This window comes from Phyllostomus hastatus, unplaced genomic scaffold, assembly GCF_019186645.2.
Source record: "Phyllostomus hastatus isolate PE091 unplaced genomic scaffold, TTU_PhHast_1.1 phas_scaffold_317, whole genome shotgun sequence".
Classification (NCBI taxonomy): domain Eukaryota; kingdom Metazoa; phylum Chordata; class Mammalia; order Chiroptera; family Phyllostomidae; genus Phyllostomus; species Phyllostomus hastatus.
This window is the reverse complement of record NW_025334023.1, coordinates 15,739,497-15,763,509: the sequence shown is the minus strand read 5'-3', so window position 1 is coordinate 15,763,509 and position 24,013 is coordinate 15,739,497. Positions and strand designations below refer to the sequence as shown.

At 37.4% G+C, this 24,013-nt stretch overlaps 1 protein-coding gene across 3 annotated transcripts in view; it reads left to right on the top strand.

Annotated features, from left to right (window-relative positions):
• Positions 1-283: 283 nt before the first annotated feature.
• GRM5 (glutamate metabotropic receptor 5) overlaps positions 284-24,013 on the top strand; it is a 475,017-nt gene continuing 451,287 nt past the window's right edge. For 2 of the 3 annotated variants that reach the window (XM_045818292.1, XM_045818290.1), the window contains exons 1-2: positions 2,472-2,572; positions 13,962-14,823. In XM_045818292.1, coding sequence (XP_045674248.1) covers positions 14,163-14,823 — 661 coding nt within the window. In that variant the 5' untranslated portion in view covers positions 2,472-2,572; positions 13,962-14,162. Of the gene's footprint in view, positions 418-2,471; positions 2,573-13,961; positions 14,824-24,013 lie in introns of those variants that run through there. The other variant, XM_045818291.1, reaches the window with a different exon arrangement.

Sequence of the window (24,013 nt, the reverse complement as noted above, 5' to 3'; positions counted from 1 at the left end):
ACCACCCACGCCTCCCCACACATTTCTTCTTCCGCGGCTCATGGAGGGAAGCTGAGGAGCTGCAGCGGGAGCCTGAAGCAACCCTCTCCTGAACCCCGAGACTATGATGCTGCAAGACACCTGTCACTCATTGAGTCTGTGCCCTAGTCGTTCTACTGCCCCCCGCCGTGCGCTGCAGGAGTAGGAGCCAGCCCTGCGCTGCGCTCCCAGCTGCGTCTGCCTGAGTGCGGCACGTGCTCCAAGCGCTGGCGCGGGAGAACCAGCGCCACCGCCGGGGCCCTGAGCCTCTCTGCCTGCTGCCACCGCTGTCACCATCGCCGCCAGTAGCGCTCCCGCTGCAGCCCAGGCCGCTAACCGAGCGCAGGAAGCCCGCGAGGAGCGGCTGGCTGGGGGCGCCAGGCTCAGGGCGCACATCTGGTAAGCGCAGCGCGTTTTTCTTTCTTTCAGATCTCGAGTCACCACGGATGTAGGATACCGCCGGAGCCCCTCCCCCAGCACAGGGCTGGAAAGCTTTCAGTCAGGGGGCGGGAGCTTGGGCAAACGGACCCAGGAGGGCAGGTGGTAGGCAGGTGGAGAACTGGTGGAGCCAGGGACGCTACGAGGTCCTGCAAGTTTAGAAAAGTCACCCTGCAAGGACGTGTGCTGTGTGAATCAGACATGAATTTCTAGTCAGGAGCCCAAGCTACCGCGGCATAGCTCCAATGAGAGGTTTATGAAGATCATTTTGCTTTTATTTGCATGAGTGAGGGATTTAAGTGTTTTGTTTCCATAGAAAATGAACTAAAAAATATCAGAGGAAAAAATAGAGATCTGAAGCAAAGGAGACATTTGGACACCTCTCTTTCTTTCACTCTCATACCAATGCATGTGCACAAAGGGGCGCATTTATCAAGGAGGGAGGGGGCTTTACCATCTTTGAGGCCATTAGGTGTTTTGGGAGCTATAAAAGCTCTCGCTGTTGCTTCACCCGGAAAGAGACAGCAAAAAAGGGACCTTGTTGGGCATGAATGCCAGTGTTCCATTTCTAAAATGACACTTCCATGACTACATTAACCGGAGGAAGGGATTTTCTATAACAGGGGGCCATTTTAAGGGGGTACACATGGAACTCTGGACCTTTAAGCTCAAGTTTATGTACTCCAGATGAAGCTAGGAAGACATCCTTACTCTAGGTTCCTTTGTGGAACTTTGGCAAAGGATGGGGTCGGAGAGAGGGATGGGGGGAGAGAGGAGGAGAAGGGAGCTGAATATGACTAAATGAACTGTGTGAGGAGGAAGAAGGAGCAGAAGTCTGGACGTCAGGTTTGGAATCACTGTGTTCATTCATTTCCACCCTGAGTAGTCTCTGGGCTGGTCTCCAGAGAAATGTATGACCTTGAACAAATTCCTTAACATTTTTGTATTCAATTTCCCCATCTGCAAATTGTAGAGGTTCTTCTGGGATTTGGGACACTAAGGTCGCATGCAGCAGTGTCTGTCTATGACTGTATGGGTTTGAGGATCTACATTCAAGGGAGGAAAAACACACAGAAGATCCAGATGATGGAAGCATCAGTGCATTTTCCCTAAAGTACCAAAGGCATTTGCAAGCTCCTGGCTGTGCATTTGGTGTAACGCCTGTTGGAAGGTCTGTAGAAATGGGTGAGCAGGACAATCGGACACCTAGATGATAGCCAAGGGAACCTGGGGTTCTGAGTGCTAGTTGGAGAGGTTCAGATCCACTGAGCCTAAAGTCACATGCTTTTTTAAAAAAGGTATCAATTAAAGAAGGAGGTTTGGCAGCAAGCTGCGAAGTCCTGTCAATTTGAGGTTTGGGAAATAATTTGGAATCAATTTTAACACAAGGAAAATGAATGGAACCTCACTTTAAAGGTTGGGGACTAAGGATGGGAGGGAAAAGGTTTTAGAGTGAGATATGAGAAGACTGCAATCTGAGCAGAGGGGTGAGCAGGGAGAAAAGAATGGATCTCCTTCCTGAGACAAGGGTTGCTAGACTCCTAGGAGGCAACTGGCATTTGTCCAGTGTCCTTGACACCTCTGGCACTTGTCTGAAGAGAGCACAGGTACCCCTTACCCTTCAATACAAGCTCATTCTTAGAACTTAGTGATTTGCCACCCAGGTGTTGAGATATAAAGATGAACATGGGAAAACTCAAGTCCTAGGCGTGTTCCCCCAATCTCCCCACCATGTAAGCATCTGGTGGTGGATCTAGTTTACCTTATCCAAATTCAACCCAAAGTCTGTGTTCCTAAAGGAACTCACTGTGCCACTTGGTGGCACCAAAAAGTTGTGTTAAGAACTCTGTTCTCTATAAATACAAACTACCACCCCTCCCTCCTCCGCACTCTCCCCTTCCCCCTTCCCCTTTTCTCAGTAGCAGGGACATTGCTGCACACACCGCCCTCAGCTCTGCTGTTCTGCGCTCACTGAGCGCAAGAGATGAGCTTAAGATCATCTTGGGGGGACCCCGGGACTGGAGAGGCCGGCTCTGCCCCACTGATCCGTAAGGCCCAACTTTATGGGGGGCTAGCTAGACCTCATCTCACTGCCCGCTGCACAGTCAACAGGGGGGTAAGCTTGCTAAGTGTCTGTGTGACCAAAAGTCCCCGGGGCGGGAAGGATGTAGCCGCTATCAGCTTGCTGGGTGGCTCTCAGTTTGGTTTGGGGGAGGGGGATGAGGGTGGAGCAAGGGTGGCCAGAACCTCGAGACTGAAGTCTGCTCTGTTTGCCCGCGGCCTTAGTAAACCTGTCGGGAGAAAAGGTGAGAGCAATAGGGCAAAGGAGGGAATGACTGCAAGGGTTGAGAAGGATTTTGCATGTCTCCAGATCCGAGTTCCCGCTCCCTAAAGCCAGGTGCGCATATTTAGAATGCAGGCTGAGCTTCCCCAAACCGCCCGAGGGATTGGAATCGAAAGAAGAACAGGTAGAGAGGGAAAGAAAGGGGAGTCGCTTCCCAGTAGCTCGGTTAGCTGCCGTGACTGGGGCGCTTGCTGCAGAAGAGTGGGGACAGCGGGTGGTGCTGAAGGCTCAGGTCTTTCAGTCTAGCGAGCCTCTGTCTAAACCTCAGTCTGCGCCCTCCGCTTTTTCCTCTCTCATGGATGTGTCTTTCCCGTCGGACGTAAAGCCTGCTAGTTACCCTGGAGTGGCAGCATGAGCGGCATGGTGGAGAATGTGCCCAGGCTACAGCGACTTGGGGGAAGAACCCGGGGCAGGCCCGTGAGCTAGCCCGTCACCAGAGTCTAATCCCTCACTTGGGACCTCTCAGAGGGACGTGAAGAGTTTGCCTGGAGGGCTCTCGGAACTGGTACTGGAATTTCCAACAGCCCCTATTTCCCTCCGGAGCAGGTTCTGTGAGGAAGGGAAATTGAGAAGAAGTTAACAAGCTCTTGTGCTTATTTAGGCACAATCTTGGTGCTGCCTCAGCTGCACTGTAAGCTTGAGTAGTCAGGCAGATAGATCCTCCAACACTTTACTCCCCACAAAGAAATCGACACAGACTAGTGGGGGGGGGGCAGAGTCTCTCTTCCACCTTCTTCTTCATTCCCTACATGCTGATTTGTTGTTCTGAGTCCCTAGAGACTGAACTAGAGCTAATCTGTATCCTTAATGCTGGCTGCTGTCCATGTGAGGCAGCCAAGGGAGCATTGTCTTGTACTATGTGCAGCCCCTTCACCCAGTGGGAATAAGGCAAGGTTTCCATGGAATCCTATTAGTTATACAACATTCTAGACATTCTTTTGAGTATTGAGTGTTTGGGCATGCTATCTCTTGTTAGGGTTCTTTGTGGTCCTCATTTCCTTCATGGTGCACAGGAAATTTTCTTTTTTAATTTCTTTAATTCATATTTATGTAAATACACGTTTAAGAATCAGTTGTGACAATTTCTACCCTTTACGGATGTGATTTCTGTTTTTTTAAAAAGGGTCTTTTATTGGGCACTTGAAAATGTTGCTTCCTGAACTCATCAGGTTAGTGCACATCCTACAAAGTGCCTAGCCTTCTCCAGAGGAAACCTTTTCAGCACTCCGGACAGATCCTTGAAGGTTTCTTCCAAGAAGAACATGGATAGAGCTCTTTCTGCGTAACTGCTTTTAAGAGAAAAGCTTTCGCTGGTCATCTACACACTGCTTGATAAAACATACAATCTAGATATTTTTATTGCACACCCTAAATCTCTGCTATCACATGGCCATCTTTTGATTGTGGGCTATGCTTAAAGACAAATCAAACTTTTCAATGTTCATTTATTAAAGGGAATATTAAGATTATTTGAAGAATGGGGGTGGTGGTATTTGTATAATCTGAGTACTTCCACAGTTCTTCTCTTTACTTCCATAGGTATACACGGGCCTCTAACATCACTTCATAGTCCACACTATTGACATGATGACAAACACCAAGGTGAAAATGGAAAAATTCATTCATAGGTACTAAGTCCAACTAGCACAAAACACACACACTTTAAGGATATTTGAGTAACTACATACAATTTTTTAGTTTTTACTCTAATTATTAACATTGTCTCAGTTCAATAATTGTCTCAAACATGTTCACTTTCCTGGCTAAAGGATGTTAATAATTTCAAATTTTAAATTTTCCTTCAAAACACATTGAAGATTTTACAAGATTGGTATTATACTGTATTTTATGGAATTGTCAGAGCATTTTAGATAGAAAAACTAAATTAAATGCTTATAAGGGTAGGTAAAATTGCAGGTAGAAAATATAAGATAATCATGAAAAATATTGTATTTATTTGTACACCATTTTCTCCCAGGATATTCATACTCACTTGGATGAAGAGATACATCTCACTATTTTTCTTTACATTTTTGCCATGTTATTTTAGTAGATATATAGAATATAAACTAACTCCTATTTTATAAATAGATATATGTTTATATATAGTGGTATGCTAAAGCTAATTAGTTTGTTTGAAGTTTGAATATACTGAAGGTGTATTACTACAAAGCAGGAACATTCTAGAATTTAGAAAAGTGTGTTATTTTAATATCTAGAGAAATATTAATCTTAGTCACAAGGCAACATTAAGTCATCATTTTCATTACTGAATGGAGCTTAGAAGAACATAAGAAGATAAGAAAATCTAAAATAATATTTTTGAGTTTATTTTGTGCTTGCACAATGAAAGAAAAAAATAAATTTTAATTTTAAAATTTCAATTATTTGTAAATGAGACAATATCTTCTTGATATTACTTTATCTCAGTTAAATGATAGTTCTAAAATATGTTATGTCACTGTCTTGCTTTCATTTCCTTCAAATTTACAAAAAAAGAGAGAAAAATCTACATTTTACCAGTTCTAATCTTGTTTGAATAATATATACCTTCAGTCAGAAGGGGAATTAAGCAGAAGTCTTGATGCAGGCTCAGGCTCACCCTTGCTCTAATAACTACATTTAATCGAGCACATTGGGCACCAAGCCAAGCACTAGATATATTATTTAATCCTCATAACAATCATACAAGGCAATATGTGTTCATACTTTTTTATGTTGTTCATACAGTTTATTTTTTCCATTCTCACATAACAAGGAAATGGAAGGAATAAAAAAAAACATATACATCTGCTATTTTGGAACTCAAACTTACCTTATTCCATCACACTAGATAACTTTAACCTATGATGTGGTTAAACATCATGAAATTGTTTCATTGCAGTCTCCAGTGAGTTGTGGTATTGTGAGTGCAGACGCTTGCACAAGGTTGCCCACGTTTGAACCCCAGCTTGGTGGCTTATAGCTATGTGACCTTGGACAACTCAATGTTGCTCTGCCTGTGTTTCCTCATTTTAAAAATGGGAAACAGGTTGTAACACTATTAGCCTCCTTGAGTGATTATGATGAATTAATCGCACAAATTTAAGTAAAGTGCCTGACCCACAGTGAACAGAACAGAAATGGATGTGATAGCTATTAATCCCATCCAGGCCCTTGAATATCAGATATTTCCTAGTTTTTTCATGTTATTGAATTTAATCTTGTCAACAACTCTGTGGGTTGGTACATAATTGCTTTCTCAAATATCTTTTCTTATTTTAGTCAAACTATTCAGGAAATTTACATTAAGTGTAGCAAATGTGTTTTATGTAAATGTGATTCTGTTGGTCTTACAAAAATACCAGACCTAAGAATAATTCCCTAATAATTATTTTTCACAATAAATCTGGTAATAGACTCCTAACTTTGAACTTCTGAGCATAAATATTCTGAGAAATATTAAAAGCTTATAATCATAGTGGCACTAGTGGGCATTGCAATGATAATGCTGCCTATTTACATTTACAATATTTTGCAGAGGAATAATTTAAAATATTTTTAAAAAATCAATTTGCCTTAATACACAGTAATGTGGTAGAACCCTTCAAAGGTCCAAAAGAAAATAACAATGTTATATTACTTAAAAAATACAAATGAGATTTAAAAAATCAAGTTATAAATTACTGTATAAAGTTATCCTTATCATGTTAAAATCATAATGGACTTTGCACTTTATATTTAAAAAAGCCTTTGAAATGGTGAAGTATATTATAGGATACTCTTCTCACATTCATTTATTGTAGTTTGTGGATAATCAGAACTATCTTTATTTAATGGAAGGCAATGTGATCCTTGATGCTCACAATTTAATCTGTACTTCTCAAATTGAAATTGCAGCCAAAAGCAAGGTAGAAACCAAGTAAACAAGGACTATGACACATCTATTTCAAACTGTTTTCCTTAGAATTATTAGGAGGTTTCAGGAGAAGACTCTGTAGAGCTGACATATCCAAGTGATTCGCTCTTAGTTGTATTCTTTTTTGATGATTACGTGGAGTTTACCAGAATGAGTTTCATGTAAATCAGTGGTTTTCAGCCAGGAATGACTTTGACCTGTGGGGGACTTTTGACAGTCTGGGGACATTTTTATTCATCACAACTAGTGGAGGTGTGTGCTATTGGCATCTGGCGACCAGGAATGCTGCTAAACATCCTACAATGCACAGAACAGAAGCATTCCACCCCCCACAGCAAAGAATCATCTGGTCCAAAATGTCAGCAGAACTCACGTTGAGAAACCCTGATATAAATGATTCTAAGAAACAGTTGCCTAGGTTTATTTGCTTTGTGTCTTCTGAATGTAGCTGATTGGCATTACATAAGAATTTGATGGAAAACAGAGTCTCCAGGATATCTTGTAATCAATGTATAAGGTTTAACCAAATAACCCATTTGATCTTATGGAAGACATTATCATTTGACTATGTTTACTTTGAAGCCAAGAAAATTGGTTTCATCTGACCCTGCCATTTATTATAGATACAAGATTTGTGGCAAAATACTTTACCTCCAAGTCTCAGTTTCTAGGGACATTAAATGTAGGTAGTGATCATACCAACCTCACAGGTTGTTGTGAGACTTACATTGGAATAATGCTTATACAGTACATTGTTTGCATAAAATAGGCATTCACTAAGAATTAGATGTTGATAAGTACCTAGAGATTGAGTTAGAAACACAAAATCACATTTTCAGATACCTGATGATAGGTAATATAATATGCACAATAATGCTTTACAGTTTTTAGAGCTATGCCATAAATAACAAGAAAGCAGCTGAAGGCTGCAAAATGGGAAGAAGGCTATAATCCCTGCTTGATAATTAAATTGAGACTAGTTAACAGTGGATTACATCATTTTTATTGCTTTGCTGTACAAGGCTGTTTCAGGTCTTCATGGACTACTAAACCAGTATTTTTAAAATGATTTACAATGATTTAGTAAGCTTTATTCCACTGCCAGTGTCTTTTAATTAATGCATAACATTGCAGATTTCTCTCTCATGCAATATTATTTAAGATCCTTTTTTTTGGTTTTAGGCTTTTTCAGTTAAAATATGGCATATTTTTTTTTCTCCTGGGCTAAACAGAGAGGGTGCTGGGCTTTCTTGTTTACCAGGTCACAGATATGTGCTTGAGATAGCTACAACAACGGGGTTTTCTTCAGACTATAAAGCTCTCAATATTATTGTACCTCAGAGTGTCTCTTACTTATGGGATGTGCTTGTTTTCAGGAAATATATCAAAGGCATCCATGGCATATGCAATATTGACATCCCTGACTACTTGTGATGAGGCTGTTGCTCACTCAGGAGGAATCATTTTATTGTTGATGTCCTGAGCTGTGTGATTTGCTTATGTGGGGATTAAGTTATATAAGAGACATCTGTGCCAGAAAGATGGTCAGCATTTGAGAAGATTGTTGAAAACAAAAGACAACGTGATTATGAATCTAGTTACAATGTAAGTTGTCAGTTATGGAAAACTCTATGTCCCAATGTTTCTTCTTTATATTCATTTAGGGTACAGCATGAGACTGTATTATTACCTGAGACAAAATACTTTTATGCATATGAAATATCTATTGTTTTCTATAATGGGGTAGTGATTAATTTTGTCATGCTGTGAACCCAGAAATATAAAATTGAATGAAGAAGTTTGGTGTTTCTGAAAATAGCACCTGAACCAATATATCATATAAGTTGCACTATTTATATAAACTCTCATTATTTCCCACTTTTGACTCAATAAAGGTTTTAATATCATTAGATTGTAGAACTATAACATTTTGTAGGTGTTTTATCATTGTATTAGTTAATTCTTGCCCACTATCTATAGCAAAAACCTGATTTATTTTTTGCTACCAACCTATAACCCTTACTACCTCAGAGTTATAACCTAAAGCAAATAATTTATTCTCATTGAGACTCTATTTACTGATATATGAAATGGGCATAATCAGACCTTCTTATAGTAATTTTGTTTAAGATTGAAGTAGGATTGATAATGGAGAAAGAGTCTGTACACTGAAATAAAGTACATGGTATTATTATTTCCCTTCCTTTTCTTTCTGCCAGACCCATGCTAAATGAACCAATGAAACTCATGTTGAAATAGCTAAGGAGAAGTGGCCTCACCCTATGAATGTATATAGAAGCAAGAAAGTGCAGATCCTCATGGAAAGAACATTGTGTGGTACCCAGAATTGATGAGGTTAAGGAGAAAGGACTGAGAGTGAAGCTAATGCTGCCTTTTAAAATCTAACTTGATAGATTATAAAATGTGAAAACATTTATGACAGCAATATCATGCATTTGTCCCATAAAAATACTTTCAAACATAAGAGAGACACTGTTTATAAAAGTAAGAAAATCTGTAAGCAATCTAAATATCTAACAATAGGACATAAATAAATCCTGGTTCACTCATGTAATTGAATACTAGGCAACTATCAAAAAGAAATGGATTTTCTAAGCATGAATCTTAGCTCTGCTATTCACTTGCTTTGGAATCTTAGCCAAACTATTCTATGCCATGGAGCCTGAGATCCTCCATCTGTAAAATGTGCATAAATTTATTTATCCTATAGTTTTTGATGACAATTAAATGACACTTCATAATCATGACTAAGCATATTGCCTAGCACTTGATAAGCTCTCTATTTTAATTTTTGTTATCATTGTCCCCATCATCAAAATGAATTAACATAAAAAATCTTTATAAGCATTATGTAGAGAAGAATTAAAATATGTGATGATATAGATTTCATACTAAGGGTCCATTTAAATAAAAATATTTGTGTATAAAATATGCTTAGAAAATTATAGAAGAGTGGATGCTAAGTTGTAGAATGTGATTAAGCCTGGGTTTTGAGGTGACTGTAGCAGGATCTGGTCCAAGGGCTACTAAAAATTATGTAATCTCTGTGGGTTTCAGTTAAACTGAATCATCTACAGGGCTCTCTCTAGTTCTATGCTGCTGTTTTCCTTAATAGGTTGAAAAGCCGTGGGGAGCACTTAAAGTTTCTCCCTGCCACTTTGTCAGTTTTTGCCTCTTTTTCTTTTGTTTTTGTTTGCTTCTTTGTTTGTTTTTGTCCTTTGTTGCCTGGACCCATTGCACAGAAAGAGTTTCATTATGTATTTTTCAGTTTTCCATGATGGGGCAGGGGTAATTATTTGTGAACTTTAGCTAGATAGTTGATCAGAAAACTAAGTGGAACCAATTCACTACTTGTTCACTTGTGGAATTTACTGAATGTTTATTTAGTGCAAGGATTTTACCAGGTGCTGTATATGGTGCAAATTTAACCTTTAAGGGGTTTGTTGGAAAACAAAATGTGTATAAATAGCTATAATTTTAGCTTAGTAATAAATATCATAAGAAAGAATGCATAAACATTCAATGTGAGTTCAGAGAACAGAACAAACACCACAAGGTGAGGAATTAGGGAAGATATTATAAAGGGGCTATTTGATAATATTGTCTCATTTAATCCTCATTAAAAGTCTTTAAGGTAGGTACTATTCTCATTCCAATTAGGCTCAGAGAGGCTAAGTAACCAAGGACACACAGCCAACAGATGGCATTGCCAGGATTCAAACCCAGGTCTACTGATTCCAAGTCCATGCTCTTAAAAATTCTCCTGTAAAGGCCTTTGAATTAAGGGCATATCAGGGACCAGAAGAAGCATGAAGAAAACCACTGGGGAGAAGAGGTATATTCCTGGAGGAGACACACATTTAACCTGACTAGCAGACCCCCAAGGAAGAGCAAACTGAGGTCAGATGAGGCCTCAAGAAAGACTCTGGCAAAAATTTAAAAGGCAGATTCCTCAATCTCACCTAAGAGAATCACAAATAATACATATAATTTGATAGCAAATTTAGGAATTTAAAAAACACAGATTAAGACAAAGAAGAACATCTTATTAATGTCCTGTAGCTGGATGCTTCAAAAACACCTCAAATTTAACTTGTTCAAAAGAAAATTATTAAGGGTTCCTCTGCCTCCATCTATTTCTGTACCAGTCTATTCCATGTCTTTTAGTGGGACATAAATACACTAGTTTTTTTAGATACAAACAGTGATTCCACTCTCCCTTACTGTCCACAACCAGTCTATCACAAAGTCCAGTTTATTATACCTGCAAAACATATGATTGTGTCTTCTTCTCTCCGTATCTATGCTCACCAATCATAGCCAAACCACCATCATCCTTACCTAAATGTGTATGAGTCTCTTAATCAGATTTCTACAATCCATAATCCAGAACAATGACAGGCTAGAACAATCTTTTCTAACACTGAGTTGTGCCAATCACTTGTTTACATCTCCTCCATTGTTTTCTGTTGCACTTACATCCAAATTGGATTTTAAGAGCCAACAAAATTCTATATGGTCTGGCCCTTTATTAGCTTTTTATACCTCATCTTGTAGTACTATCCCTCCCATTCTTTATGCTCTAGCCACACTTTCACAAGACCAACATTTTTAATCCTTTATTTTATTGTTCTTTGCACTTACCAGGTTCCAGCTAAAGTGACCTTTAGAGTATCTGTAAGCCCCATGAGTATAAGCAACATGTATAAGTTGTTCTCTCTTGAATGTTTAATTCTCAGGAGAGAGTCGTAGCACAGCCATGCCATGTATATTTGTCAAAGGAGTTAAAGAATAAATGACTGGTGCATAATCGATAATGACAGTAATTATCAATTGACATCATTGTACTTTGTTATATTAGTGTCTCCCACCCAATAGTTAATAGATATTTGTTCAATTAATTGAACAACTAATTTAGCTATAATAGAAAGTATGTGTATGTAATCTACAACATATTTTAAATAAGTCAATCTATTTGTTATTAATCACATATATACACTGTATCTCAATATATAGGGCTTGCTTAAAATAGTTCCAACAAATAAAATGCACAGGACTAATATTTTAGTTTCATCAGTTTGATGGGCTACCTCTAATCCAGGTGTGTCAGACTCATTTTCACTGGGGACCACATTAGCCTCACGGTTGCCTTCAAAGGACCAAATGTAATTTTAGGACTGCATAAATGTAACTACTCTTTAACAAGGTGCAAGGAGCTCAGCATTGCTGCCAGGCAGAAACAAGGTGCCAGGACAGATAAAACAAGGTGGAGGGCAGGATTCGGCCTGTGGGCCTAGTGTTTGCCACCTGTACTCTAGTCTCATATCACCTTGATGATCACATAATAAAATAAGCCTTGTTTTGTTATTGAGCTTGCTCACTAATATTCTGGATTTAACTAGAAATTGTGGTTACTTTTGCGTCAGTTTTTTTTTTCTGTCTGCAGTAAAATTCACATGATCATGAGGGTAAGCATTAGCCCCAGGTCTGTAGTCTAAGCAAAATGAGGAGAAATCTTGAGACTACTCAAATAGTTTCCAAATGAAAATATTAACATCAGTCTTTGTTCCCTCCCCTGCTGGTCTACAAAGCCAACTTCCACTGATTTTTTCTCCTACACATTGCTAAATATCTGGTTATTCTGGAAGATCTTGTCATTTGCGGTGGGTTTTTGAAGCGTTTGGCACTATACAGAGGGATTCTTTCTCTGTTGTATAGGAAACAGTTGGGGGGGAATGAAAATGAGACTGAGAGTGATTAGAAATGTGGTTCAGGTTGTATTCATTTTGTGTTGGGACTAGAATTTTTGTAGATCTGATGACTTTTGAAAACCATTAGTATTCCTGAAGAAGCATCACCTGACTTTGAAAGGTGGTGCTTAGGGAGTTAGTCACTTTAAAACAATTTGAGATCCTTGGTTGGCAGAGAAGATAACTTACAAAATAAGTCTCTTATACAATTCTTTAAATGACCCAAATCACTAACTTGTCAGTTCTTTTATAAATTATGCTAGAATTTGTTGTAGGCAACTTGGGAAATATTTTCTTTTTTCCAGGAGTTTAGCCTGAAAAATTGACTATATTCATAGCTATGCTAAGTTTCTACTTGGAAGGATGGTTCCGAACGTACATTCTCTCAGCCCTTTGAGTTTTCCTGATGTATTTTTTTCCCCTGGATCAGAGATAGAGTTCTGATTACTGTGAATTTTATTACAAGACTCTGTAATTACTTTGAAGACTCTAGAGGGCCAAGTGAGTTGCCAAAGAATTTCCTCTTCCTCACCACCTAGTCACAGAATGCCCTTGGAAATTTACTAACAGAAGAGGTTATGTCTTAAATATGCATAGCCCTAGTCAACACACAAAACACTTGCATAACTGATATCTTACATTGATTCCTATAAAGGTGGCTTAACAGATATTATTTCCACTTTTCAGATGAGGAAATTCTGGTACTGAAAGGTTAAATAATTTACTAATACTTCTTGGTACCATAACTGGAATTTTAACCTGAATATATTCTTCAAAAATTGGTGCTCATGTCACTATGCTTGTCGTCTGTGGGACATTGTTTTCTGTAATATCCCAACCCTCTTCCTTCTCCCCTGTAGTTCATTTAACTTGGAAATACTCACATGACCACATTGTCTTTGTTCTATCACATATGGAAACTAGACACAACACTTACCTATTGGGGAGATTATTCAACTTGCTTTACATTGCATTTGAAGAAGTGATATGTAGACTCTCTTTAAGTAACTTTATTTTTGTAGTTGTATAATTAATACATGCTCAATGATGGAAATTCAGGAAGAAACAAAAAGCATTTGTAAAAAAAATTACCATCACCCAGTGATCACCGATGTTTAATATTTTGGGATTCATACTCTCTAAGGTTTTCTGTTCATGGCATAGTTTTGCTTTTAAGATGCTTTCTCTCACCTCCATGTGAATACATGCTACAGCTTACTACATATAAGATTTAGTTTTCTTTACTCCAGGTGAACAAATGGAAAAAAATATTAACCTAAACAAAGTCGGATCAAGAAGCTATATCAGCTTCTTCATCATATCACAAAATTCACAAAAGAAACATACAAAGGATAAAAAGATTTTTGTATTCTTTTTTTTCAAGTTATCTATATCATGAAACACTCATCTTTCTCTAGTAGCATACACACCACTAGAAATTCCCAAACTAGTGGCACTTATGTTGTTAAAAACCTATGCTACTTTTTTCCAGGTTTTGAAGACCATGGTCGTGTGGATGCATCTAAGTAAATGCTACCTGGGGACATCGTGGTCCTTTAGAGAGCACCTCTAAAACACTGGCTAATTTCTTGGTTTGCCACTCAACGGGGGACACTATTTGATTCTATCTATCAGGACTCTCCTAAATTCTCCCCACCATGCTATCTTTATTAGCTTGAACTCCTTTCCTAAAATGGTCCTTCTGTTGATCCTGTCAGTCCTGCTTTTGAAAGAAGATGTCCGTGGGAGTGCACAGTCCAGCGAGAGGAGAGTGGTGGCTCACATGCCCGGTGACATCATTATTGGAGCTCTGTTTTCTGTCCACCACCAGCCCACCGTGGACAAAGTCCATGAGAGGAAGTGTGGGGCAGTTCGTGAACAGTATGGCATTCAGAGGGTGGAGGCTATGCTGCACACCTTGGAAAGGATCAACTCGGACCCCACACTCTTGCCCAACATCACACTGGGCTGCGAGATAAGGGATTCCTGCTGGCATTCGGCTGTAGCCCTAGAACAGAGCATTGAGTTCATAAGGGACTCCCTCATTTCTTCAGAAGAGGAAGAAGGGTTGGTGCGCTGTGTGGATGGCTCTTCCTCTTCCTTCCGCTCCAAGAAGCCCATAGTTGGGGTCATTGGGCCTGGCTCCAGTTCTGTGGCCATTCAGGTCCAGAACTTGCTCCAGCTTTTCAACATACCTCAGATTGCTTACTCAGCAACAAGCATGGATCTGAGTGACAAGACTCTGTTCAAGTACTTCATGAGGGTTGTGCCTTCAGATGCCCAGCAGGCACGGGCCATGGTGGACATAGTGAAGAGATACAACTGGACCTATGTGTCAGCTGTGCACACAGAAGGTAGGATTCCTTTACATTCATCAAGTATGTTTTATTGTGGACTCAATAGCTTCCCAGTGAAAATTTCAGATTTTTCAAAGGCTAAAATATTCCTAACTGTTTGGAATGTTTTGAGTTGCCCCATTATACATCACTAATGAAGAAGGGACTGGATGGCACACGTGCAAAGCAACATTGATTTAAGATGAGTGTTCACGTGGCCATCATTTGGTAAAGTGGAGGTTTTTTTAGATTATGTATTATATTATTTGTACTTCTGCTAAAATAGCAGTAGAGATTTTTAAGTTTTCTAGATCTTCATTGAACACATTTTAAAACATTTTAAACATGTTTCAATAGCCTGTTATTTCAGATAAAGAGAGGTACATATAACTACACATAAGGAATGAAGGCAGCCAGTTCTGGCCCAGGTATACTGTAGTAGAAAATTATCAGACAGCTTAGTCTTCCAACTGTGTTTCAGTTGAGTATATAGTTAAATTGGAAATTACAATATGTATGAAATAGTTTTATCTTCATATAGAACATACCTACTAAGAAAGTGTAAGTTTTAATAATTCATTGTTAGTTTGAAATGCATTGCATCTTTGTGCCTAAAGTATAGTGAGGAATGAAAATATGGCTGAGACTTATAATAGTTAATAATAATATTAGCTCTTTTTATTACATATTGTATTTTTAAAATGCTTTTTGTTTACATTACTTGTTAGTTCTTACCCAAGGCTGTTTGGGATAGGGTTTTTTTTGTTTGTTTGTTTGTTGTTTTTTTTTACCTACCTACATGGTTTAAGGAGCCCAAATGGTGAGATTCACTGGTTATGCAACATTCTGACAACAAACTGCATACACTACACACGATATAGAACCCCAACAAAGGTTCTAAATACTTTTTATATCTCATTTAATCATTGGGAGGATAAGTTTAGTCTTGCAATAATACTATCAGTGTGGTCCAAACAATCTAATCCTATAAAATGTGGGGTTACATTATAGGGAAATTAATGAAATGTCCAAAGAAAGTCTGCTACAGAAATTGGGAGCCAGTCTCCAATTAGATACAGCATAATTTTATATTAAGTGGCATAATATGGATTTCACTGTATAGCTGCTCTTATTAATTATATTCAAAATAACATAAACATAAAATGAGTTTCTATTTTGATTGAGACATATGCTTCTGAAATTTTCATGTATAAACTTCTAATTTACTTACAGATTTGTTGATATATAGGGATTTTGAGCAACGTATAGGTGATTGGAGTAGGAGAAGTTTGACTTTTTTTTCCTAATGCTGAGATTTCCTTATAAAACCACTATTTCATTAGATTCTCACAATGAGCAGTGATATAGATAATCCCATTACTCCCATATTTTATTCCCATTTTAAAATAAAAATGTTTTAAGAATTTAAATAATTCATCCAATAAATACCTGATAGCAATTTCAGATTCATGAGTAAGCTCATAACTAGTGACTCCTAGTTCAGTGTCCTACTATAATTTAGCAGAATCCAATGACATCACACTCTAAGGATATATTTATACAACACATATTTATTAAGTACAAGTAGATTAAAGGCCCTCTGGTAGTTCTCAGAAGGACAGCATGCAATCTGGTGAAGGAGATGAAGCATGCACTAATATAACAATGATTCAAGATGACAAGGAGTTAAAATATTCCTCTAAAGTAAATTGTATGAGAAAAAAACACATTCTACTCTGTGGTGATGGAGGCTATGGTGGAAATCTTAGAGAATGAAATGGAATTTGAGAGTTGAGTTTTAAGAGGAAAAAAACCTGACAATTGGTGAAAATTAAAAAAGGGTGGATTTCTAGTAAAAGGAGTGAGAAAATAAAAAATGTAATAAAAAGGATAAAAGTACGTCTTGGTTTGCCTCAAAAAATCATACATTTTGTTAGGAACTTCCCTCTAGATTCAGAAGTGTAGGGCTTGGTCACTATATGGGAGTTGTTCATTCAAGATTGTATTAAAAAAGAAACTCATCATCATGACCCCTGACTTACTAATTTAAACTGTTTTTTAAATGAGATGAATACCAATAGTAACCTAATAAAATAAATCATGATGCATTCCATGTATTATTACAGTGCCATTGAAATGAATGAGGCTCTTTATGGTGAGACCATAATGATCCCTAAGATCATTTTAAGTGAAAAAAAGCAAAAGAAAGTTATGTGTATATAGTATGTTTTTTGAGTTTATAAAAGCCATTTACTTGGGTATTTATAGAATTGCTCTCAGAGCATAGCAAAACTGATAACAATTGCTCCTCTGGGGATAAAATCTAAGTAGTTAGGGGATGAGGTGGAATAAATGAAACTTATTTTTCTTTTGTTCAATATAACTTTTGCATGCAAATATTTGAAGTTATGTATTACATACAAAAACTATAGATTACAACAGAACAATTAAAAGAAAATATTCTTTTTGTGAGTAAAAACTGAGCCAAATATTTTATTGCCAAACTTAGGCAAATTTAATTATTTTGCCAAAAATAGGCCAATGGAAATTTTGTTGCCAAATTATGGCAAAGTGTTTGGATGATACCATCAACACCCAGGAGGGAGATTTTGAGTATGAATATTCAAAGACTGGAGGAAATGCTCTTTGGTTTATTGTTTTACATGTTTTAGTCAAGAAGTGTTTGATCACAATCATGTATATGGATAATGAGTGTTACTTACATTTTATCAGTGTAGGAGCAGCGTGGTAGGAAGTTTCACAAGGTAAAGCTCACATCCAGGATCAGAAAAGTACTTGAGTAACAAGTTACAGCTCATTTGGGTACTGTCGGGCGCTCCTAGGTACTGCCCTGTTTTCCATTGCCTGGTTCTTCAGGAAGTCCCTGCTGGAATTTTTGTGAAATGGCAGTGCCAGTTCTTAACTTGACCCCTTTTTGGGTAGGATTGGAATAATTCTTTCTAGCCCTTGGTCACTCAGCCCTACTATCCCAAATTTATTCCTATGTCCTTATAATTTTCTTCCTTTGCTGAATATCAACTGATATTCCTCATTCTTTAGGAATATAGACAATTTCAAATGCTTTCATATTTCATTGAGGTCTACGAAAAGATGTCCCACTTTCAAAAAACTATCTCCCAATTTGCCTATTTATTTATTATTATTATTTTTAATTTTAATTGTTGTTCAAGTACAGTTTTCTGTCTTTCACTCCCATCCCAGCCCACCCCCCAATGCTCTCCACTTTCCACACTCCCTAGTTTTTGTCCAGGTGTCCTTTATACTTGTTTCTGTAAACCCTTCCTCTTTTCCCCTGAAATTCCCTCCCCTCCCCCCTCTGGTCACTGTCAGCCTATTGCCTATTTATTTTATACTTAACCATGACAGTACCGTGCCACTCAATCCTCTTGGCAGCTGTCACAGATGTTCCTTTGACAACATGTATGCTATCACAGAATTCCAGAGGAGAACAAAAAGAGACTTCAGTTTCTGCTTCCAGGTTAATCTCTTACATTTGCTTTGCCCTTGATTTGTGGTTTTTGTAGGCTACAGGACTGTGTATTTACTGTGACTTTTTGTGTTATGCAGAAGCTGTTCCTAGGTGTTTTTAGGCAAAAAGATTAATAGTACCCAAAGAAAAAATTCAAGGCAGACAACATTAGCCTTTCAACTATATGGGGGAAAGGAACATGCAATAACTGATTTTTTTTTTTACTCCTTTTAAAGGAGTCAAGTTTAAGGGATCCTTTGCCTCAGTACTTTTGCAACCCTTGGTTCGTGTGCCCACTATGGCACAGAATTCATGGGCTCACCTGTTTGGGTGTATGGAAGATGGATTGCTTTGGCTTTGATGACTTCCATTAATGATCCCCTTTGCATTGTATGTTGAGAGCTTCCTTCTGCTCTAATACCACACTACCCTATGACTGCTTTGGTCAATAGAATTTGGTGTAAGTGAGGACTCTCTTTCTAATCTGTCTGTCTTGGAACCCTGTGATTACCATGAGAAGGATAAGAACACCCATGTTTTCTAGACAAGGCCATTTCAGGCCACTTGATCTCATCCACCTGAGAGCAGCCAATGAAGAGCCACATAGCTGCCTTCCTGACACACAGTTATTTGCAATCATGTAATAAAGCCTGGCTGAAACCATAAATATTACCCAGCTAACCATAAATTTATAAGCAATAATAATTACCTTCAAGATGGGTCCATTATGAGTATATTTATCCCAATGACTTTAAATTTTAATCCTCCTCTCAAAATGGAATACTACTACAATGTTCAAACATCAAAAATTTAAAAAGTATATTAACTTGCATTAATAGTCTTGATATTTAAATATGAAATAAAATGGAGTAAATGCTGTAGGCAAGAAGAAAAATTTTAAAGGCTTCCCTCATACTTCTATAGCTAGAGATTTGAAAATTCCCTAAAGCCTGAATGTCTTAAATAGTCATATACTTGTATATATTCCATTATTCCATGCTTCCCCTTAATCTAGCTTAATTTTATTGAGAAAAGTAATTATAGATAGCACTTTATGCACAAAACTATGTATATCATTGTATTTTATGGATGATTTACAAGATTTTCACATCGCCATTTTTGCTGACTTTATTTTAAAGTTCACTGTGCATCCCCAGGGTCTGTTAGTGTGCTTAGCGCACAATTGGTGTTCGATGACTGCTGAATGGTTGAATTTGTGTTAGAATAGTATCTATATCACTATTTATGAATATATAGCATGCAGATAAATAGAAAGCACTCATAAGTTTTCACAGTTTTGCTTCTTTATAAAAATGAGGTGCCAAAATACCTCCCTTAATTAATTGTAAAATGCTATTCACACCCTACTTCCTTTTTTTGTTTGCACTGGTTCTTGAATTTATTATTTCCATCTAATGATAATGGAATGCTAATTTATTCTACCTAAAAGAAAAAGTGTCGGCGATGCCCTGGGGGATGCATGTACCAATAAGTAGTGCTGGTAATGTGACATCATTAAAACATTGTCTTCAGGCTAACTTACATATTGTAATGTTGTACCACTTTTAGGTTATGATATAGTTTGCCATCAATTATTTTAAAATGTGATAGCAACTAGGCTTTGGTTGAAATAACTTCAATGTAATTCATAGTTTATATGCTTAGCTTACCTTCTTAAAAAATGGAAATATAGTTCTCCCAACACATCTTTCCTCTTGTAATTATATCAAAACAACAATTAAGTTCGGAAAGACTGGAAATGTCACCGTGGGCCCTACTTTTTAAAGGGGTTTTCTTTTCTTTTTTGTTTTTGAAGATTTTATTTATTTATTTATTTTTAGAGATGGGTGAGAGAAGTTGAGAAAGAGAGAGAAACATCACAGGTTAGAAGTAGGTTGATCACATGTCCCCAGCTGGGGACCTGGCCTGCAATTCAGGCTTGTGCTCTGACTGGGAATTGAACTGGCGACTCTTTGGTTCACAGGCTGATGCTCAATCCACTGAGCTGCACCTGCCAGGGCCAAAGGGGTTTTATTTTCTTTCTCCAGAGTATTGTTGAGGGTTGAAATGAATTTTGAGATGATTATCATGTTAATTCAGACATACAAACTACTAGTAGCTTTGTAGAATGTTGACACTGAAAGGGCTTTAGGCAAACATTTGATCTAACCCCTTTATCTCACAGTTGGTAAAGCAGAAGCAGTCAAGACAAGTATTCTGGCCTTACTTGTACATAATTCTTTACAGAGTTGGATCTCAAAACTTAGGGTTCTAGTCCAGAATTTTGTTCACACATCATTGTGGAAGATAATTACTCCTTTTTTTTTTATTTTTGCCATTGTATTACCTCTCCATTTGATTGCTTCTTTCCTTTTTCCTTCATAGGAATGATGCCAATTCACTCAACCTTTTAATGCTTATTTTAAAAATTGGCTTTGAGGAGAAGCATGGTTCCTTTGTTCTTTTTACCTGTAAATTAGATGAAGTGCTTCGTTGCCTGAGTCATATTGAAGATTTGAAGAAACTTTGAAAAATTTTTATTTGCTTCATAAACATTCTGAAAACATTAGAACCATAATTTTTTGTAAGTATAGGTTGATTGGATCATTATTTTGGTTATCACTGACATAATAATACATAAAAATCAGAAAATACAAAGGTTTTTAGGTAGATTCTTCATTAAATTAGATCATAGATCCACAACCTTGGAGACTCATTGGCAACTTTAATAATAAAGAAGCAATTTTTCATAGTCTTGTCACTGCCAGAAACTGCATCGTTAATACTGAAGAAAATAGAGATAGCTCTGGGAAGTGTGCTCAGAGAGGTGCTACCTTTCTTGCCTTCCAGATAGAATAGCTTATGTACTCTTAGCTTGATAGCCTCTAAGAGAGTTATTATTGTCTCCTTCAGAAAACAAAAATGGAATCCATTGACATGTCTAGCTGTGACCAAGGCAAGACCTTTCCTATTTTCAGTTTTTGTTTATCTGTTTGTTAATTTATTTGTTTTTAATACAAGCTCTGGCTTGGCCTCTGACTCACTTATAAAAGGCTCATGTTTATAATAAAATAATACCCATGTTTCCACTTTCTCAGGTATTATTGCTGTCCATTCACTGCTGAAAATACTAGAATTTCCCCCCAAGTACTCTATGCCTGGGGTGACTATGTGAGAATGAACTTTGTTTTCAGAGGATGTCATTTCATCATTCCCCCAACACACATAAATAAGTACCTGGGGTGATGTGCGAATGTGGACACTATAGTTCTAGTTAATCAGATGCCTCTTTTGACTTGAAGATAATCTCTGAGTGAGAATGCGTGTTTGGTGTTGGACACTTATCCATTTTATGGTTGGGAACTGAACAAATAGTGTATTTTTCCTTAGTCTCCCTTATTCTAGATCTCACAGAAATAACATTATTGTCTGAGCTTTAGCATTTGCATATTCAGAAAGTCTATTCATTCTGTCTATAAGAACTGGACTCGTGACTCAATTCTTGGTCATTGTAACCTTATTAGATTCAAGGTTTATAAAGTTTAGTAATGAGTAACAGATGTTGCTTCTGATTGAGGAAAGCTGAGGAATGGGAGGGCATGATGAAAAACATTTATGTTCCAATGTAAAACAATTTCTGCACAGCAACTCTACTAAACACACAGGAAGCAGGCATATAAGAAAGAAAAGAACAGAAGTAGAGATCCACAGAACTCTAAAAAGAGGATTTTTTACTTCATCCTCTCTTTTTGTTTACCATGTTTTCCTCATCTCTTTTGTTACCAAACATTTTTATATTTTGTAGGCTGTTCAGTAAGTCTGGTCAAGAGTAATAGCCATCTCATTATGCCAATAATTTTAAAGTTGATTGAAGAAAGCTGGAGATTACATTAATGATATCTTGAAAGTGAAAAAATTAAAAAGGACTAGAAATACAGAAAGATAACTGACATCAATTTTTACTATGTGATTCTGAGAAAGTCACTCTAACTCCTTTCTTCATTTATCAAATGAAAAGGGCTAGAAAGGATGTTCTGGGAGATCCCTTCTATGACTAACCTTCAGTTACCTGCTCTTCACATGCTTCCACAGACCACAGTTGGGCCGTATTAAATGGTGGGCAACACATTTAAAATAAATGCAACCAAGTATGGTCTGTTCAAAGGAGAGTAGCCAAAATGGTTATGTGACTTGAAATCATGCCTTCAAAATTAGTTGAGAAAAGGCAAGACATAGCAGAGACCAGACCACTACATTTAGGTATTTGAAAAATTCAGATGGAAAGGAGCTGGATTCACTTTGTGTGGAGAATTACAAAGAGGTAATTACTGAAATGCCAGAGTAACAGATTATTTTAAAAAATGGTATTTCTGTTCATTAACAGAACTGTTCAATGAAGGAATTGTCTCTCTTAGGAGACCGTGATCAGCTCTCTATAACTTCTGTGTGTAAGCCTGGAATGGACACCTGGAGGGGCTGTGGACAAATGAACATCAACCTCAGCTGAGGGAGGAAAGGCATTGGGCTATTTATCCTTTTAGATAACTTCCATTATTATCAATCAAATATAATTTAATTGGGATTCTATTATTCTGTGAGTTAAAACATGGTCATACATACTAAATCTTTCATAAATGTGTTAGTTGATTAATTTATTCCATACAAAAGTCTGATAATGTTACATTTTATATGTAAGACAATAGATATTGAAAAAGTGTTTCCCCCACCATATACAGCTAGTTACTGGAAGAGCGAGGATTTGGACCCAAGTCCAACTCTTTTCAATTAAGTCCAAACTTCCCCCATTTATATTAAGGAAGTTATGTGTTAAAGGAAAAGTAGAATGCACATCTATTGATTCTTTACCTCCTCCCTAAAAAAACAAGAAAACACCATCTGTTTCCCCACAGAGAAAATCTTGTTCTAATATTTCCTGTGTCTTTTTATCTGGCTTTGAAACCAGTACATTTCCTTGTTCCCATGGAAAGAATTAATTACAGTAAAAAGAAAATAAATTAGGGAGGAGGTATGTGGCAACAAGTCAACCTCATAGAAGACCTTTTGTGGGCCTAATGGTCTGATGGCACAGACTGTACCTGGTTGTTTCTATTCACATCTCTGTTGCACATTCTGCACTCCATCTTCAGAGGACAATTATGGGAGGAAGTGATATGGTGCACATTTTTTAAGAGCAAGAGGACATATTGTTAAAAGCTGTAGCCTTATGTATGAAAGACTTCTTTGGAATTCATCAGGACTAGGAGTTATGAAATCTCATTTTGGCACATTTGCAAATACTCCAGAAGGATTTCCCAATTTAACCAAATGTTGAGGAGACTTTTTGGCAAGAGGTATGGTAGTCAGATATATTCATTTTAGGGGACATTGAAACAAGAGATTGTGCCACAATGATTTTATGCATCAATTTTCATACACACAGTCACACATACACAGGCTTTCAAAGGAACGAGATTGTCTAGTCAGTGTTTTTGTCAAAAAGTGTATCATACATAATCTGTGAGTTATTTGTCAAACAAATTTAGTGGGTTGAGACTAGTAGTTAATATAGAGTACGATAAAATTGAATAGAGTAAAATATAAACATTAGAATATATCTCATGATAAGAAGAGTAGATATTGTTTTGTAAATTTTAATTTTAGGTGCATATAGCTAGCTAATGTGTACTGTGGGTTATCATGAGAAATCTATTTCTTACT